The sequence below is a fragment of the Nansenia antarctica genome, assembly GCF_963989245.1.
Source record: "Nansenia antarctica genome assembly, chromosome: 10".
In the NCBI taxonomy this organism is placed as follows: domain Eukaryota; kingdom Metazoa; phylum Chordata; class Actinopteri; order Argentiniformes; family Microstomatidae; genus Nansenia; species Nansenia antarctica.
The window spans coordinates 10185030-10204891 of record NC_137680.1 but is presented as its reverse complement, the minus strand read 5'-3'; the positions used below and the strand labels follow the sequence as shown (position 1 = coordinate 10204891).

The 19862-nt window shown below is 40.1% G+C and overlaps 1 protein-coding gene across 5 annotated transcripts; it reads left to right on the top strand.

Annotated features, from left to right (window-relative positions):
- The first annotated feature begins 4327 nt into the window (after nucleotides 1–4327).
- LOC308166447 (uncharacterized protein) lies at nucleotides 4328–19040 on the top strand. 5 transcript variants are annotated; one of them, XM_080540752.1, is made up of 18 exons: nucleotides 4328–4385; nucleotides 4764–4817; nucleotides 4980–5059; nucleotides 5294–5588; nucleotides 6011–6159; nucleotides 8928–8972; nucleotides 9527–9809; nucleotides 10043–10191; nucleotides 10673–10708; nucleotides 13286–13354; nucleotides 13576–13858; nucleotides 14282–14433; nucleotides 14515–14613; nucleotides 15210–15495; nucleotides 16013–16161; nucleotides 16407–16499; nucleotides 17999–18275; nucleotides 18534–19040. In XM_080540752.1, exons 1-18 carry the CDS (start codon nucleotides 4360–4362, stop codon nucleotides 18736–18738), a joined length of 2730 nt encoding a protein of 909 aa, XP_080396878.1. In that variant the 5' UTR covers nucleotides 4328–4359; the 3' UTR covers nucleotides 18739–19040. The 5 variants fall into 5 exon arrangements, with proteins under 5 accessions (XP_080396878.1, XP_080396877.1, XP_080396879.1 ...); XM_080540751.1 differs by having other exon boundaries at nucleotides 8928–8981; XM_080540755.1 differs by having other exon boundaries at nucleotides 4342–4385; nucleotides 4764–4781; nucleotides 8928–8981.
- Nucleotides 19041–19862: the final 822 nt, after the last annotated feature.

Sequence of the window (19862 nt, the reverse complement as noted above, 5' to 3'; positions counted from 1 at the left end):
TGCTTTGAGCAGCCCTGGTTGTTGTTGGAGCCCCCCTTTGGAGTTTGGGTGTACTGCAGGTCTGCACGTTCGTTTGTCCTTCTCTTGTTGCCGTACTTGCGGTGGTGCGTCAGAAAATGGCCGCCAGCTTAATGGGTATGTGTGCATGTAAAACGCTCCTCGTGTTTTGTTGTTTGTATGGAGAATCTTGTAATGTAGGGTGAAAATGTTGGTGTAGTACTGTGCTGTTTGTTTTTACATGTATTGTGATGTATTGTGATGATGTGAAACAGAACATTTATTGTATGTTGTTTTGAACGTGCAGATTCACAAGCAGACCAGAGAAGAATTATGTTCTATATGTCTTCTCTGCAGGTATGTCGCTCCACATGTTGTTTGTAATTGTTATTTGTAATGTTTGAGGGAAGTTTGTGTTCTTTCTGTGAACAAACTGTCCTGATGTGAAATGTACATAGACGGTGGACCGAGAAAATGGCCGCCAGCTTAATGGATTCACAAGCAGACCAGAGAAGAATTATGTTCTATATGTCTTCTCTGCAGGTCAAATAAACGAATTAAATGAAAGAAGTTTGGCTGTTTGACCATCGTTACATATGCTAGTATGCCATTCCGAACACAGCCACAGAGACAACTATTTACTTTAAAAATAGCAAACAAGTCTCTTATCAAAGGCAAAGACCAAACAAGGTCTTATTTGGGCACAGAGGGAAAATAGGGGTTAGGTAAAGTGACTAATCATTGCCAAGCAGCGTTTTCACCCATTGGCCAATAGGGATGAAAAAACATGGGCAAAATATTTTTTGTCTGACTGATTATACAGTATGACAAAAGATGACAAAACATTTTTTCTTTCTAGACCTAACTCATATGTTAAGTTTTATCAATGAAATTAACTACATTTGACAATTCTACTTGATTTTTACTCTTTCACCCTGTTTGAGATCTAAAAGATTTTCCATTACAAATAAAGCTCTTCTTATGAACCATTAGATGTTGCTGTTGTATTGTGAACAGTATTGTCTCTCAATGTTGGATGAAAGTTGTTAAATACAGCGATTCTTCTCCTGGTATTATGGCTTTACTTCAAAGATATTTAGACAGCAACTACAGTCATGTGAAAAGGACGATGAAATCTCATGAAAACCTTTGTCTTTATCAGCATATTTAAACATATGGACATTTGATCTTCATTTGAACAATATTGAGAGATGGAGGCAATATACAGTAGCTAAACCAATAAAACAGAAAAAACAAATCTTTTAAAAATGATTTGTAAAATCTAATAAATACAAATGTGAGGAAAAAGTTAAGAGGCCACACATTTATTACTACTTAAAATGCCTAAAATTAGAATCAAGTGCATCACATCAGGTGCACATGCACATCGTTAGAGAGGATTCTGGAGGAGCCTGTCTTATTTAAACCTCTGAACTTTAGTTTGGTTTGCTCTTCATTGTTGAAATGAGCGGTATCACCATAGCAAGATCAAAAGAGCTCTCTGAGGCCTTCAGAAAGAAGGTTGTAAATGCATATGAGTCTGGGAAGGGATTGAAAAAGATCTCCAAACAATTAGAAGTCAACTGTCCAGAAAATTATTTACAAGTGGAAAACATTTTTAAAAAACTGCCAACATGGCCAGGTCAGGCCGTCCTAGCTAGTTCAGCTCAAGAGTAGACTGCAAGATGCTTAAAGGTGTCTCCAACAATCTTAACATGTCATCATGAGACCTACAGGCAGCTCTTGCCACAGTTGATGTCAAAGTACATGCATCTGCCATCAGAAAGAGACTGCACATGTTTGATTTTCATGGGAGGTGTGCAAGGAGGAAACTCCTACCTAGACAATGACCAGGACTAATGGAACAGCGTGATCTGGACAGATGAATCCAAAGTTGAATTATTTGGGTAATGACATCTCTCATTATTCTTGATGTCAGAGACTGGTAGACAGTTATAGGCAACGTCTAATTGAGGTTATTACAGCCAACGGGGGGGTATCATTTAAAAATAAAAGTTAAATTTTCATTGTTTTGGATATTTCATGGGGTGTCCTAATGATGGTGTTTGACGGTGCTTGTTTTAGACAACTGGTAGCATGGAAATGGCATCGAAATTTCAGCAAACTTGCCACATTAAATTTGCTTTCGTTTCTTTTGCTATAACAATGTGTTAAGAACATCATGACCTAAAACAATGTAGCTTATTACAGTTTCTCGTCACACATCATAGACCTAGCATAAACAAAAGCAATCAGAGTCATATAGAGCAATAACGTTTAAAGGTCCAGTATGTAACATTCTAATGGTTGTAATGACTTAATGAATGTTTAATCAGTAGTGATCAGGGAATGAGATCTCTTAAAATAAATATGTAATTTAGAATGCAGTTTTGGTCCGGAAAAAGCACTTTTTTATGTGTGTCCTACATGACACTCACACATGTTGTTGCTGCCATGACTCCTTGACTGCACTGAGCTCTAAGAGAATTTGTAATGTAGAGATCAAACTACCAAAAGCAACAACACGCAATGGATGGGTTTTCAGGATGGATGGATGTCTTGTCGTCTATGTGGGAAATGATTAGTAATTGTGGGTAGATGGTATCTGTATGAAATTAAAATGGCTGGCATCACATTAAAAAGACCATACCCTCAGTGCTTGCTCCCTGCAAGATTTCTCTCAAAACCTCTTTTTAAATGTCCCTGGGAAACCCACAATTAATGGATTTGAGGTGAGCAGAATAATAAAACACTTATATTTAATCTCTTCTATTTCACCCCCATTGCAATGACACCGCCAAAATGAGCTCAAATGCAAACACAAGTCAATCAATAAGTTGAACTGAGTCTATCTGAGTGCAAGGATAATAGTTCAAGTGATTTCTGAATAAATATCTTTATAGGGTCTCTACATTTCATAGGAATCAATTATACACTGTGTGGATTAGGCTGTCACTACCAACTCAAAACATTCATCATCATTATTTGTGATCCTGACAAACTCCCTAGTTCCTGCCAGTGACAAGCATGCCCATATTCTTCTCATGAGGGATGGTGCAGAAACAGAATTGCATGTGCTGGATTTGCACTAAACTTAAAGCTGTGTAGTAAAAAAATAAATACATTTCCAGCCACTTTCTTTGATGTGTCACATGAATTAATAAGATGTGAAATATATTTCATTAAAACTCATCTTCTCATGACCGCTTTACCTGATTCAGTCAGACGGGGGTGGCATACTATGCTAGGCTTGCATAATATAGTGTAAGCACATTATAAGTAGTGAAATGCTTGACATAAACTATACAACATGATCATAACTGGGGAAGGTTAATCCACAATGCATTTTCGTATTTACGCCTAGTGTGTATTATCATCATAGCATAGTAGCCTACATATCCGGCCATAATTAGGTGACTGGTACCTTACAGGCCCGTGGTCCTAGGGTACTTCATAATAGCATAGCTTAGTATATCATGAGTTCAACTTGGCCCATATTAGGTGAGTGGTCACAGTGTTTCTCAACCCTCTCCTCGGGGCGCCCCAGCCGCTCCACATATTTGATCTGTTCCACCACCAGCACACCTGATTCAACTAATCAAGTCCAAATCATAATTGCTTTGGACTTGATTAGTTGAATCAGGTGTGCTGGTGGTGGAACAGATCAAATATGTGGAGCGGCTGGGGCGCCCCGAGGAGAGGGTTGAGAAACACTATAGGTCTACCCCCTATCTGTCAATCTACAACCTGTCTGTAGGTCTACCCCCTATCTGTCAATCTCACCCCATTTATGGTTATGGGGGCATATATATAGGAACACGCCCCATTGCCACTTGCGGTTATATTTATTATTATTATCATTATTATTATTATTATTATTATTATTATTATTATTATTATTACTATCCTGTATAATGTATTCTGAAGTCTATAGAAACATTGTACAAGCAAACGCGCCCAAATTCACTGGATGGCAGTTCATCATTAAGAAAATGATCCCAAACATACTGCCATAGCAACTAAAGTTTTTCAGAGCCAAAAAGGAGAACATTCTCACATTTTTGCCAAATCTACCTAAAACTAACAACAGTTTAAGATGGCTCCAGTACAGGACTTGCAGAGCATCACCAGAATATACCCAGTATCAGAGGGTCAATGGGTCGCAGACTTCAGGCACTTATTGCATGCAAAGGATTATCGACCAAAACTATAAGATAAGATATGGTACAACATGATAAGACATGGTACCTAATTGTTTGCCTTTTTGAAAAGCAAATAGTTCCCGGTCCTTTGCAAACAAGGAAGGTCCTTTGCTCAGTGGTCAATGAACCCTTGCTCTCAGAGCTAAGTTTGTCCCCACCGATGCAGAGCCTGCCAATACTGACAAGGTAAGTTCATGCATGTATAACCAATTCAGTATTAATCATTTAATATGTTTCTAAATGTGGAATAATGCTTCACATATTTAATCTGTGCTAATCTCCCGCAACCAAAATAATAACATTTAAAACAGAATAGAACATCTAATTATAGAGAGCTGGTTGAAAACAGTGCTGCAAGAGTAAGCTAATCTGGGTAGTGTTGCTATCACTATGCTATATGTTTTTCAAACATGTGGTAATCATACTTTCAGTTTGTTTGTTAAAATCACTACATTTTGTGACCATGGTGCTTTTCTAGAGTATTATTTAGCAATTATTTATTTTGTTGTTTTTCTCACCCTTATTTGTATTTGCCTTTCAAAATCTACCATCTTGGACTACCAGTAGTGAACTAATCAGCTGGTACAGTAACTACTTCCTCATTAACAAGAAACACAAGTTAATATTTTTTTCTTGACATCCTGATTATGCATTAGTGTAATGTCTATAGTTTTTTGTCTATGGTGATTTTCTTTGGTCTTCAAAGTAATAATTACATTTTTGATGTGACATAATAATAAGGAGGCAGCAAAAATTAACATCACTCCTTTTCTCTCTCAGAAAGATGAGAGGAGTTATTTTACTGTTCTTGCTTGGAATTCTGGGAATTGTACGGTGCTCTGAAGGAGATCCTACTTCAGGTAAATTCCTTTCCACGTGGACTTCATTTCATAGTTTTATATGAGCCTAGCCACAAAAAAACATTGTTTCAGACCTCTCGTCCTTCTTTGGTTTTATAGACAGGTACACTTGAAATGACCCACAGTCTTCCAGACATTTTTGGGCTACACTTTGTAACCAAAATCTAACAAAGATTGTTCTTAATCTCTTTTGAAATTTTCACCTACTTTTTTATTTTTATTTATTTTTTACAGTTTGTCACACAGTGAATGTTGCTATGAGGGGTAGAGCAGTCCAGTCATCTACATACTCAGGGGTGACTGCTGACCCTAAAAATGCCATTGATGGAACACGGCAGTCAGATTATTTCAGGGGCTCTTGCTCCCACACTATGGGAGAGACCAACCCCTGGTGGAGAGTTGACCTGCTGAACACTTATACAGTCATTTCCATCACCATCACCAACAGAGACGACCTCCCTGAGAGACTCAATGGGGCTGAGATACGGATCGGAAACACCCTAGAAAACAATGGCAACGGTAATCCCAGGTAGTCAAAATAGCTTCATTTCATAATTAAAGACACATGGGATTTATTCTGCTGTATAAATGAGTACTTTTTTCATTAGTCCACCATAAGTATGGTGCCAAAATATAATTGTACTTGGAATTATTACTTGTCAGTATTAATTTAATGATAATTTAAGTTAATGATATTTAGCCATTAATTTAGGAAGAATATGACTTATCTGCGTGCTGATCATAATGTTGTCATAACTGCAAATATAAGGTTGTTTTATCTCATTGTTTGAGGTAATGATGTTTTATTAGAGAGATTATTAGTGCCGACAACTGCAACAGACTTCACCCAGATGCTGTTGCCATCTCTGGCATAAGAGAGTGATGGACAACATGAGGCTGAGAGGTCAGTCTGCAACTCCTCCCAGTAATTCAGCTTGATATTCCACACAGGTGTGCTGTGATCTCCTCCATTCCAGCGGGGGGCTCCACCACATTTCAATGCAATGGGATGCAGGGGCGCTACGTCAATGTGTTCCTCCGGGGGTACAAGCAGTACCTGACTCTATGTGAGGTGGAGGTGAATGCTCATCCTACTCCTGGTATGGACCTAAACATCATAAACACATTGACAACTTTTAAGTTTGATTCAGTCACAGTTTTCAGACCTCAAAAGGTGTTAAAATGTAATGTGGCACCAGTTGATGTTCCATGACATTTGTTGCATTAATCCAACCTACATTTCCAAATGATATAAAGAGTGGGCCTAAGCCATCGCACTGTGATAGCTGCTTAGCTGTCATGGATACAGAAACTGAAGGAGTCACTGTCTCAGACACATATCACTGAAATAGACTGTGAGTGAAACTAGAGTAACTGGCAATGAGCAAGCAAGCACTGACCCTTATATAGTATAACCATTATACTGTTGGGGCCACTTCTATTGGCACTAGGGATGGGAATTGATAAGATGTTATTGATACCGATTCCATTATCGATTCTGCTTATCAGTTTGATTCTTTATCGATTCCATTATTGAGTCCTGATACATTTTCTGTGGAAAAAAAGTACGCCTACATAGGTTTTCAGCGTCAACGCAGCTGTTGTATTATCTTGAGTCTCTGAACACAGTGTATAATATCTGAACATAACATTTGAACATAAATAAATAAAATAAATTAAATTAAATGGTCCTTTTCTTAAAAGGATATCACTTTGAAAACAAATATAAAACGGATAAACTAAAAAAGAATTCTGCAGAAAAATTAGCATGTCTACTTTCTCTGGGAGGCTCCTAGATCTCTCTGGGATAATGGTGTCTCCAGCTGTGGAGAACACCCACTCAGATGGGGTTGAGTACGCCTGAACACAGAGAGTTATCTGTAGCAACAGTCTCTCTGTCATCTAAAATGGATGAAATGGGAGAAATTTGTACAGCATTCGTTTTCATTTAGGGTTCCTTAGTCAAAGAAAAAATCTGCTAAGTCTGTGGTGCTAATATTATTAGCATAGAATATATACCCTCAATAACAGACGTGTTGCTTGCTTGGAAAGCAGTGGCGATTGTGCGTAGATTTTCAAAGACATGCATGGCATTCCTATAATTTTAGCCCATGTTGCGTCGAAAGATGTTTTAACATATTGCTGGTGTTTCCACCCTTACTTGAAATGATAATTTTACAGATGTTACAAGTAGCAATGTTGTCATTTTTCTCTGTGAAATGAAGCCAGGCTTTGGACTGTTTCCTCCTAGACTCCGCCATGAATCGTGGTTGCAAGTTTCCTTGTTGCAAGTTTCACGTCATCATGACGCACAGGTTTTTGCCATGTGTATCTGTCAGTGCATGTGCAAAACATGTCGGCATCGATACGAGGAATCGATAACCTCTGAGGTATACAATTCCGATGCATCTGACAATTTGTAACCGGCTCTCAACTGGAACCGGTTCTCGACCCCTATCCCATAGTTGCCACCCTCAGATTTTTTGCAGATTGTTTGCTGTTTCTTAAAAAATAAATACAAATTCAACAAATGTTTGTTCTTCCCATGTTTAGAATTGCATGTACAATTGCTAGCTTTTCGATAGTGTAAGGCGATCAACTTCTCCAGTATCGATTTAATTGAGTCGTCACTTTACAAGCGAGTTCGTTTAATCTCAACGAGACGTCCTTGATATCACTTCTTAAGATGATATGATCCAATCAAATATTAGGCACCACTACTGAACTGTTCATTAAGATAATATTTATTCAAGCACATCAGCAAGCAATAATAGTTCATTTCCATGGAAAAGTGGTCTCATCTAGTTTCACCTCTGCAGGCCCGTCTCAGCTAGCCGTCAACAAGTTAACTGCAAGAGCTCCACCAGACAAGAGTCCCCTTTTTCCTTGGTACATAGTGTTTATACATTTGATTTAACATTTGGGCTGGGTGGTGCCTCCCCCCCCCCCCCTATCTAGTAGTTTTCCACTTGTCCGTACAAAATCCGTTGCAGCTGCTCGTTAGCATTGGCCTTCAATTCCTCCTGTGTGGGTGCGAAACTGTACTGTATGTTATCAGCTTGAGTGTCCTGCTAGCGTCTCGTTCCCATGGTGATATCATACTTTTGTGAGGAGAGCAGTGAGTTGAGTTCTTATCAGTAGCTTGTGAAAACATTTGAAGTTGCACAGTAATATGAGTTAGGATTCGATTTACAAGTTAAAGTATAGTATAGAAGAATAGACTTATCATTAATCATTAGTTATGAAAGTATAAAATCAGTACAGAAAAATAGAATATCATAACAGCAGGTATACAATGGTTGTTAGCACATAGGTAAAAATAAGTAATTTATAGGCAGTTTGAATCATAAAACGTTCTTTTAGTCAGGAGCTTGTCTTCTTCTTGTCGCTCAAAAACAGAACCTCTCTTTTGGCTTTGCGTGACCTTCCTATTGTTCTCAACTGACCGCATTCACATATTATTTAAATGAGCACATAGTACATGATTTATCACTTCTAGTGATTTTAATACAAATTCCCAACAATAGCATAGCTGGTTAACATCGGGTATTTGAGGAGACAGTCTTGTGTGTTGGCAAGCCAGAGGTCACAAGTTCAAGGCTTGGTCAGAGCAAGTTAAATTGCAGGCCTATTGTTTGCAACAACTTGATGTGTGTTTCATGTAAAGAACAAACATTTGTTATTTTTGAAGAAACAGCAAAACAATCTGAGGAAGCCAACAGAATTGGCCACAACTGTATACCAAATGGTTGTAGTGGCACACTGACTAGACCATCTTAGAGTTGACAAAGTGTGATTTTTTGTAGTTTCTCTCTATTGTTGTTGACTGCTCACCAATGTATAATATCTTATTTTGTCCTTTGTACAGCCGTTATACAAACAGAAGCTTCAGAACTGGATTTAATTAATACAGGTAATACAGGTAAGCCCATATGGATCCCGCATACTTATGTTTTACACATAAATCCAGAAATAGGGGTGACAAGTATATACAGTATATACATCATAATTACAGAAGGCATTATTATTAGTAAAAGGCAATTGACTCGGATATTGAGAGCTAATGGATGTCGGCAATACCCTGACTTGGACGATTCTATCGACTTCATAATTGGTCAATTGCAAGGCCCTGGAAAAATGTATTTGTGGGAATGACAACCAAAACGAGGTAACAAATGAATCAAAACGAAGGAATTATTAGTTAAAATTAGTGCGCTCTATGTTATTTTTTTCTCTCTCTTTGGCCACTCTAGGGCTTGGTACACATGTCTCAAATATCAAATAAAAATATATTATTACTTTCATTTGAGGTCCAGCTTGACTTTGAATGTGATATTTGAAAATGTTTCATTATCAAATTATGAAAACATTACAATGCAGTCATACATGTTTAGAAAAAAATATTATACTTCACTATTAATAATGGTATGCTCTAAGTAAAGTGTTTCCCCCTTTATATTACTCAAGACAATGTGGCTTTAGGAAAAGCAGCGACCCAATCATCACAGTACAACTATATGGGGATAGCCGGCAATGCCGTAGATGGAAGACGCCTTTCCTGGTACAATGACAGATCATGCAGCCGTACAGATACCCAGGCGAGCCCATGGTGGAGGGTGGACTTGGGGCAGGTTCACAACGTCACGTCTGTAACAGTCACCAATATGGAAGACATGGATCCAGAGATGATCGACGGATCAGAGATCCGCATCGGAAACTCACTGGAGAACAACGGCAACAACAATCCACTGTGAGGAGCTACTTACAGTATTTCCAATTTCATTACTTAGCACATCTCATAGGACAGTTGATATGGGAACTGATTAAGAAAAATCATCTCCATATTTTTGCATAAAGAAAAAAACTATATTAGGTACAGTATGAGGAATAGTGTTCTAATAAAAAAAGAACTAAAGGAGTAACGTTTCAGGAGTGCTTGTCTAGCTGGATGACGTGTGTTTGTGTTTGGCTCATCCACTGCAGGTGTGCTGTGATCTCCTCGTATCCGGCATGGGAGGACATGACCTTTCACTGCAGAGGGATAGAGGGTCGCTATGTGAACATCTTCTTGCCAGGTTGTGATAAACACCTGTCACTGTGTGAGGTGAAGGTTCATGTGGGTCACCACCTTGGTAAGTATAACATCATATTAAAAACTTAAGTAAACAAGTCAGCACATTAGTATTACTGTCCTCAGCCTTGCATCATCAGTATTGCACATGGAACCAAAAATATGTTTTCAAAGGGTTCTTCCTCAGGAACCCTTTTTGGTTCTAGGTAGAATGTTTTTTTTTTTTAAAGGAGCTGTACTAGTTGACTTAACCTTGATTGACACTTGATCAACACTTGTTTCTTGGAGGTGTGGTTTGATGTACCAGCCAAAGCTCAACCTTCAGAATTGCTCTGGGTGAATCAGGATATAACAATTCAGCACCAACCACACTCTATCCACTCTATTACGTTTTTTGTACATTTTGGGGCTAGAATTTATGTATAATACTACCAAGGCCACATAGACCATTTTCAACTGCATGGAAAAGTTGTTTTTCATTTCAGTTCCTCTGCTTTGTCCTTTCATATATATTGTTTATATATAAATATATGTATATATAGATGGATCTCTCTCCTCCAAAGCCAAGGAAGACTCAGGTATGTATAGTAACTGAGTTTTAAACATGTTCTGGATTGAAGTTGTTGGCACGTCAAGTCAGTAATGACTGGGTTGAAAAACAGCTTCACAAATTGCGGATTGTGGATTTTCTTTGATGAATTCATCACTTTCATTTTAATGTATCTGTGTCGTTTGAGGGTAGTTACAGAGACATCGCTGAATGCCTAAACAATTAGCTAACCCCTCTCAAAAGCAGGCAACTGCTTCTAAAACTATAATCAAAATATACAGTATAAATAATGTAAACATTGCCCTGCATAAATGGCACAGTGAAGCTTTTTTTGCTTCTTTTGGCTCTATACTCCAGGGCTTTGAATATGTAATCAAACAATTACTATGAGGTACTAGAGATTCTCAGCATTTATTTTATGGTATTTGAGGGCGCTGTAGGAATGACACTTTTTATACATAGTCCACCTATTTCAGGGCACCAAAACTCTACTTACAATCACGCTGGTACATCATAATATTCATCTTATCTGTCCACAATACATTTCCAAACATCTGCAGGATTTACAGGTACTTGCAAACCGTAACCTGACCGTCCTTTTGAGGATAACTAGTGGTTTTCACCTTGCAGTGAAGCTGCTTTAGTTCGGCTTGGCCTTTTTCTTAATGGTGAGCATTCTTTGGTCACACACTGTAGAAGTCTTCCATGGCCTATACCAGCCCATTTGTGATTGCTGTGCTCATCAGTGCTTTCTTTTATTTTGAATGGTGTTCCAAACTGATGGTTTTTGGCAAGCCTAGCAAGGTTTTATCTACTGTATGTTTCTGATTTTACAGCCTAATAACGGCTTCCTTGACTTTCATTGACTTTGGTCCTCTTGTTGACAGACACCAATAGCAGACTCCAAAGGCAAACGCAAAGCATAGAATCAATACTAGACATTAACAGCTCTCTTATGCCTGCACAAAAATGATCTGACGAAACATACCTGACTTAGCGAAAACACCTGTCAAGCCAACTGTCCCGTTACATTTGGTCCGCTGAGATAGGAGGAATATGTATATGAAGAGTTGTAGCTTCGAATTGGTGAAACCAAAGTACACAAATACCCTTAAATAGAAGCTGAGAATCACTACTGTAACCGTATACATGTTTTCTGTCGGACCCAAAGGAAGAAAAAATGCTTCACTTTCCCATGACTTACTCCGGGCACTGTATGTACATAGAGTACTGTAGAGCTTAGTGCTAACCCCCCCCCCCCCCCAGATTTACAAGGTACAGTATGCCCCAGTGGCGGGCGGTGCATTTCACACCTAGGCCTTCAGTGATGTCCGACACATTCCTACCTGAATTATTCTACCTCTTAATACCATCGTTATGACGCCATGGCTCTAGAAACTAGACAGAAACACAGTATAACCGGGCGTTGCATCACCTTAACATAGTCAGACAAGTACAACAGAGTTATATTAATATTTCCGAAGCATTTTTAATCAATAAATCCGCATTTACAATGAAGAGTGTTAAACTAACATCTTTAAGATCGCTACATTACCCACGTCTGTCGTCTCGTCCACCATAATAGCGACAAAGGGTGCCTTTTTAATCTCCATTTTGATCTCTTCTTCCATCACTTCAGCAATAGCAAAAATCAGGTCGTTTTGTATTTTGCCTGACGTCCCAGTAAACACTTTGTTTGTGGACAGGTGGTAATGTAAATCTGCGTTGTTTTCAGCCAGAAAAGAAAGAAGCTCAACGTAGTTTCCTCTGTTTGTGGACTTGGCGCTTTCATTGTGTCCCCTAAATGAAAGTTATTGTTTACCCAAAAACAGGACACAATCGATCAGTATTATCGATCAGTCAACGAAAGCTTTCGTTGTGAGGCTCCGTTTCCCTGCGCACTTTCAAAAGTTTCACATCTACCGGCATAGTTCCGCATCTCAATAGTGAATATCAATAGTGCGTATCAATAGTGCGTAGCAATAGTGCGTATCCAATCAAAAGACGTGCTGGGTGCTGACATCATTGAGCCTTACAGCAGGCGCCGTTGTTGCTTTTGCTCGCATCTACGTAGGTTTACTAGGTACGCCACAGGTTTTCTCGTTCCAATGTTAAGTTACAGGTCGAATCCGCAGCACCGTTTAATGTGAAGGCGGGCAGATTTTTGAGCCCCCTAGCAACACATTTTGATTGGATAAAAGCTCTAACATAAAGGCCAGCCCTCCAAATCTCAATCGGAGACTGGAAGCAGCGCAACCAAGAGGAAAGCTATGAAATGAAGAGAATAGACTATGGGGAATCATTAATACATATTTGTGGAAAATATATATTAAAATAAAATGTATATTCTGATGATGTTTAGGCCAGCAGAGAAGGCCTTGCTGGCCCTGACGGCACACCACTGGTATGCCCCTGCTTTTGATAAGTGCTAGCTAGTTGTTCTACCATTAACTTCCATGAATTTAGCAATGGCTTCGGAACTAACTTCTTTGAACTGCACGCAGAGACATACAAATGGTGTTGATGAGTTCTGACATGATTCTCAGCATATGTGTGATGTCTGCTGTGACTCACATTCTTATTTACTGTATGATGTCTACTACAGAGAGGAGAGTGCTGGATACGACGAGAGGGCAAGAAGACATATTATGCCCAGACAACAAGACACTATATGGTACACATTTCTGATCACTCTTCTTGCATACACAGAGTTCTAATCTCGTCTTGAGTTTAAAATCGAAAACATTCAGGTGACTCGCTTTTGAAGTGATTTTGTTAACAACCACACCAATTAAGAAGACATTCTGGCAATGATGTTGGTAGCCTCAGGTCACTGTAATACAGAGATCTAATCTTATCGGTAAACTGGTAATATTCTTCATTTACCATATCAAGAGAATGCAGCCACTGACGGAAAAGCCAAACAGTCGTCACATTGGGATGAATATGGAAATGCCAGCAATGCCATTGACGGGAACAAGGAAAGTGAATATATGAAGGGGTTCTGCAGCCACACAGACGCAGAGATCGACCCCTGGTGGCAAGTGGACCTGAGGAAGACTCACAACGTCACCTTTGTCACTGTTACCAACAGAGGCGACTGCTGCTCTGACAGAATCAGTGGAGCAGAGATCCACGTTGGGGAATCACTGGTGAATAATGGCAATAGCAACCCACTGTAAGTAATCCCTGTTACACAACTACTACAACGAGTAATGACAGATAGGTAGCGTGAAGCAGGACACTTTACTAACCGTCCTTTTTGTCAGGAGGCATGATAGTGCACCTACAGAATCTTGCTTGAATTAACCTGAAACATTGAAGTCATTTAACTTCCTGTGGTAACGTGACGTCACATGAGTGAGTCTACGTTTCAGCAAGCAACACCATAAACTCTCACATAGAGACAAAACAGAACACTAAACACAGAACACATAACACAGAACACAGAACACAGAACACAGAACACAGAACACAGAACACCGAACACCGAACACCGAACACCGAACACAGAACACCGAACACAGAACACAGAACACAGAACACAGAACACAGAACCTTCCATGTTTTAGCATGCAACTCATGAGGCCTCTGTCTGCAGGTGTGCTGTGATTCCTTACATCCCTTTGGGCCAAACCAGGACATTTCCATGTGGTGGGATGGAGGGGCGCTACGTTAACATTCTACTTCCAGGAAGAAATAAATACCTTACTTTGTGTGAGGTGGAGGTGCATACAAGCACCTTTCAGCCAGGTATGAGCTCCATCCTTTCAGTAATCCAATGCCATGAAATGCAGGATACACCAATATTAACATAATTGCTTCTTTCACTAGTGCTTGAATCAGAAACCTCTGAAACAGTCCCCAACCCATACCTCGATTGGCTATGGGAGCTTCCCTGGAGATCCCTGCTTAGACCAGCCATTCGTAGAGGTAAGTTATACCCACAATCACCCAAATATGGGCAGAATTCCAAACAATGCTATCAATGCTATATCCCTACATCCTGAGGTATAGGTCATATTATACCTGTGGTAGTTTAAAGAGAGTTTAGGATGCACAAGAGGGAGTCAACAAGGGTGCAACCTCAGACGTACCAGAAAAAAAAGTCCAATGCTGTGCACACCTGCACCTCATATTATTACAATACTCATTATGACTGTAGCCTATACTCAGTCTACACTCAATGCCTCATTTCCACAGAGCTCAATATTACAATGTCTAGTCAAACTCGATGAATGGCTTATTTTCGAGACAAGTTCATCTGTGGGCATCTGAAGGTTAGAACTAAATCTTATAATTGTACACCCCTGGTCTATCGTATCTAAGGCAAGTAATTGGTTTGGGATTGGGCCATATTCTCAGGATAGAGCACAAGGAAGTGAGACAAAATGGAATAGTAGTAAGTGGCAGAAGTGATGCTCTTTCAGGAAACTGTTGTATGAAATCTATATAAATCAGTGTAACTGAATCATCGAATCAGTATAGAGAAAAGTGTGCCCCACCCGTACCCTATTGTCCTCTGGCAGAGGAGAATGTGGCGCTGATGGGCAGAGCCACCCAATCATCCCAACTGAGCAGTTTGACCAAAGCTGAGAATGCCATCGACGGTCGACTGGACACAGAGTTCCTCTCTGGCTCCTGCGCCCACACTCGGCTCCAGAGTGACCCCTGGTGGAGGGTGGACCTGCTGGCAGTCCACAGAGTCACCTCCGTCACCGTCACCAACCGTGAGGACTGCTGTGCTTGGAGGCTGGATGGGGCTGAGATCCTCATCGGAAATACTTTGGAGAATAACGGCAACAGCAACCCAAAGTATGTTGAGCAGAAGAAGTTCTGCTCAAGAAGATAATACTATCAAAGCAGTACTGCTACAGTACTTTACATCATCAATAAAGTGCAGTACTGCTACAGTACTTTACATCGTCAATACAGTGCCACCAGAAACAGACTACTGCCAACTTGGTACTACAACTTGGTACTTGGTACTACTTAATTATTATTATTATTATTTTTTATTAAATGACCAACATAAGTAGTATGGTGGTGGAAAACCATATGCTTGCTGAAATCCTATCATCACACATACTAGTATCACTCAAGGACTACTTCAGAATCACTAACAAATAACTAACCCCAAAAACAAAACAACCCTCCATATAGACCTAACCTTGCAGTAGCATTACCACCACCATTACAGCGAAACCACTGGTCTAGTGGTTAGGGCCACCAAATCAATCACTATGCCTGTGTCTGCATGTGTGGGATTAAAGACATGAAACAGACTAGGAATTATCACTGCTTGATCTCTGCACTCTAACCTATGTGCCAGGTGTGCTGTGATCTCCTCCATACCGGCTGGGGACTCAGTCACCTTCCAATGCAACAGAATGGAGGGCCGCTACGTCAACATCATCCGCCCAGGCTGCTACAAGTTCCTCTCTGTCTGTGAGGTGGAGGTGCATGCCGAGCCCTTACATGGTCTGTATATGGAGAACCAGAATTCATAGTGGTCCTTTTACTGATGTGTGTTGCGAAGCATAGATAGGGGTTACATTTGGTAACACAAATTCTGTATGTTAAACTCCAATCCATAACTTGAGATCTGTGCATGAAGAATTGGGATTTGGATGGATATGAACTTTAATGTACTGTATATAGAGGATTTCCAGCCTTGCTATTTGCATTCACTTCATCACGTCTTGTTTCCTTTTTTTTGTCCACAGAGGGAGAGAGACTTAATCAAACGAACACAGAGGCAGATGTATTTTCTCCTGAGGACACCGTTGAGACACAGTGTCAAGTTGATACAGTACCTGGTAAGGAACAACCACTGTCTACCAAACCAACAGTTTTACCACAGTACAGTATGTCCAGTATGTACATTACTACACTAGACGTTCTGTAACTACAGAAGACACTCTCTGTAACTATGCTGTATCTACTGTATGAATCACCCTACCCATATTATCAATTCATCCACTTCATCATAGTCTTAACAGATCGTCAATGGAAAAAATAAAGGAAAAAGGAAAAAATGTCCTTAGTAACTTATAAGAATAAGAGGAGTAAGAATAACAATGGATAGTATTTGAAGGACCCAAGGAAGTTAAAAATGAAAAGTCCAGTTAGGGGAAAGCCAGTCTGAATAGGTGTTTTTGAGTCTTGTTTAGAAGGTGGAGATTGCGTCAGAGTTTTGTATTGGGGAGAGGGTTCCAGAAATGAGGGGCAACAGCACTGAAGGCACTGAATTATAGGTGTTCCCTACTTTTCCTCACTGGAAATTAGGATAATATCTTCCACTACAGTATCTGAAATAAACACTATTTTCTATGAAACAAAACAAAAGACACTTTCTACACGCCTTCTCTTACTTACCAGCTGCTCCACTACTGGAATAGAAATGGCTTACGAAATTTGCGTTCGCGCGTGTGTGTGTGTGTTTGCTGAGCATGTGAGGAAGATAGAGAGAATGATGAAACTTTTGATATTTTTATTATCACTAATGATTAGATTTAGATTACATTACATTTTGTCTCCTTCCTTCTTGCTGGTCTTTGCAACCTAGAATATGACACACCCACTGACGACGTGACTGTTCTACGTTTTGGTTCCCACTTGAGAACCACTATTTTCTGCTTCCCGCTGCGATCCAACTTTTCAGGCTCTGAAGTTGAACCAATTTATTTTCGGTCGGAACGCGCCGGCCGGTTCCAGGAACGGTTCCATGGCGGTGGGAAAGCCCTAACAGTGGTGTTTTTAACCCCACATGGGGTTACTATGGTGGGACTATTGTGGGGCCGATGGCGCTCGGCCCCTTGAGTTTGACTCAACAGAGATGCACACTTTGAGCATGGCCCCACTACCATATGTGACAGCAGCTGGTGAAAACGGCGATGGTGAAAAATTGGCTGCCGACTAGTTCCCGCTTTCACCAGCTGCTGTCACATATGGTGGTGGGGCCAGTCCTGTTTGGCCCCTCTCTTGTCAATGTAATGCTATGAGCAGGGAAAATGGGTGTGCACATGCTCAAAGTATGATTGTAACATTTGGTCCCGAAAAGTAACTTTGGGGGAAGCACACGAGGTGGCCAATCCAATCGCATTTCTTCTCGATCACATATCAAAAGTTTATGTAAGTAATGGGCCGACATTAGAATCCGTGCTGGAGCTCTGCACGCGCACTTGCGTGTGTAAAGTGATGTCAAGGAAATGAGACTAGACCCCTTAGAAACTGCAGGATAGGTAATGACATAATTATAACTCATGAATTCTGAGTAAATACTACATAAAAAAAAAAAAAATCCTATGTGTCCCAGAGAACCTAGCCTCCACTGGGTCAGCAAGCCAATCCTCCCAGTATGACAACCACACCGCTGCCGACGATGCCATTGACAGGAAGCGAACCCCGCTGTACCACGCCGGCTCCTGCACCCACACTAAGGCAGAGACTAACCCCTGGTGGAGAGTGGACCTGCTGGACGTGTACAACATCACCACTGTCACCATCACCAACAGAGGGGACTGCTGTCACGAAAGGATCAACGGGGCCGAGATCCACATAGGAAACGACTTAGATGGTGCCAACAACCCACTGTGAGAGGATAAGTTGAGGCCTGGAGTTTTACCTGACCAGTCAAAACTCATGGCCCTAATCATGACTCATGAAGGGTTAGGTTAAATAAAAATAAAAATAAAATACTATAGTGGTGAATGTAACAGTATGTTTTTGTGTTTCAGCTAATTTTACTGAAATAAGTTGGCACAGAAACAAGTGTGTCCTCTAACACGTGTGTGTGTGTGTGTGTGTGTGTGTGTGTGTGTGTGTGTGTGTGTGTGTGTATGTTCCAATAGGTGTGCTGTGATCTCCGAGATGAGAGAGGGACAGACCATGGATTTCCCTTGTAAGGAGATGGAGGGGCGCTACGTCACTGTCATTCTCCCTGGGGAAAATAAGTACCTTACTCTGTGCGAGGTGGAGGTGTACAGTAGCACTAAAAAGGAGGTTCCCAGCCAACCCTCAATACCTCCACACACAGAAGGTTCAAATACAAACTGAATATGATATACACTGAATATACTAAATGTGGCCAACTAGGAAACAGCTTACACTTTATTTTAAGGATAGCTATAATATAAGGACTTCATGACACATTCAATAGGTGTTACTGAATTAATGTGGGGTCAAAGTAAAGATTCTCAGCTTTAATTCAATGTTGTTGTTGTTGTTGTTGTTGTTGTTGTTGTTGTTTTTTGTCCGATTGGTTTCACCATTTAGAAAGTACAACATTTTTTAAACATAAAAAAACAGGCCTTCAGGCCTCCAGAAGTAATGTCCAAATAAAGTAATCATGCTTAGTATTTGGTTGACAATCCTTTATATGCAATAACTGCCCGAAGTCTGTGACCCATTGACCCTAGGACCACGGGCCTGTAAGGTACCAGTCACCTAATTATGGCCTGATATACATAGGCTACTATGCTATGATGATAATATACACTAAGCGTAAATACAAAAATGCATTGTGGATTAACCTTCCCCAGTTAATGACCATGTTGTATAGTTTATGTCAAGCCTTTCACTACTTATAATGTGCTTACACTACATTCTGCAAGCCTAGCATACTATGCCACCCCCATCTGACTGAATCAGGTAGAGGTCATAAAAGAGGTAAAGAGGTCAAATGCAATTTTGGACCAATCAGACTTACAGTTGATTTTAAGTTAATGTTTATAAGTTTGGCCAAATTTTGCACCTGCAGAAAAATCCACCATGGCGGACCTTATGGGTTGTTCAGGCAAATATGTTCCCCATGAGGAAAGACACATATGTACCAAGTTTCATAATTTTTCATCCAACGGGGTGGAAATGCCAGCATTCTGAAGTTAATTATTTACTTTTGGTTATTATAGCGCCGCCTATGGTCTAATCATGGTCATTCTTTCTGCCATAGTTACTGATGCTCTCTAGTTGTGGCATGCAAATTCATAGCATTTTTGGTCAGGGACTTTTTTAGCTATTTGACCAAAGCCAGGAAAATAATAATAAGAAGTAAACTACCAATAACAATACTGTTCCTACTACATAGTAGTAGTAGTAGTAGTAGTAGTAGTAGTAGTAGTAGTAGTAGTAGTAGTAGTAGTAGTAGTAGTAGTAGTAGTAGTAGTAGTAGTAGTAGTAGT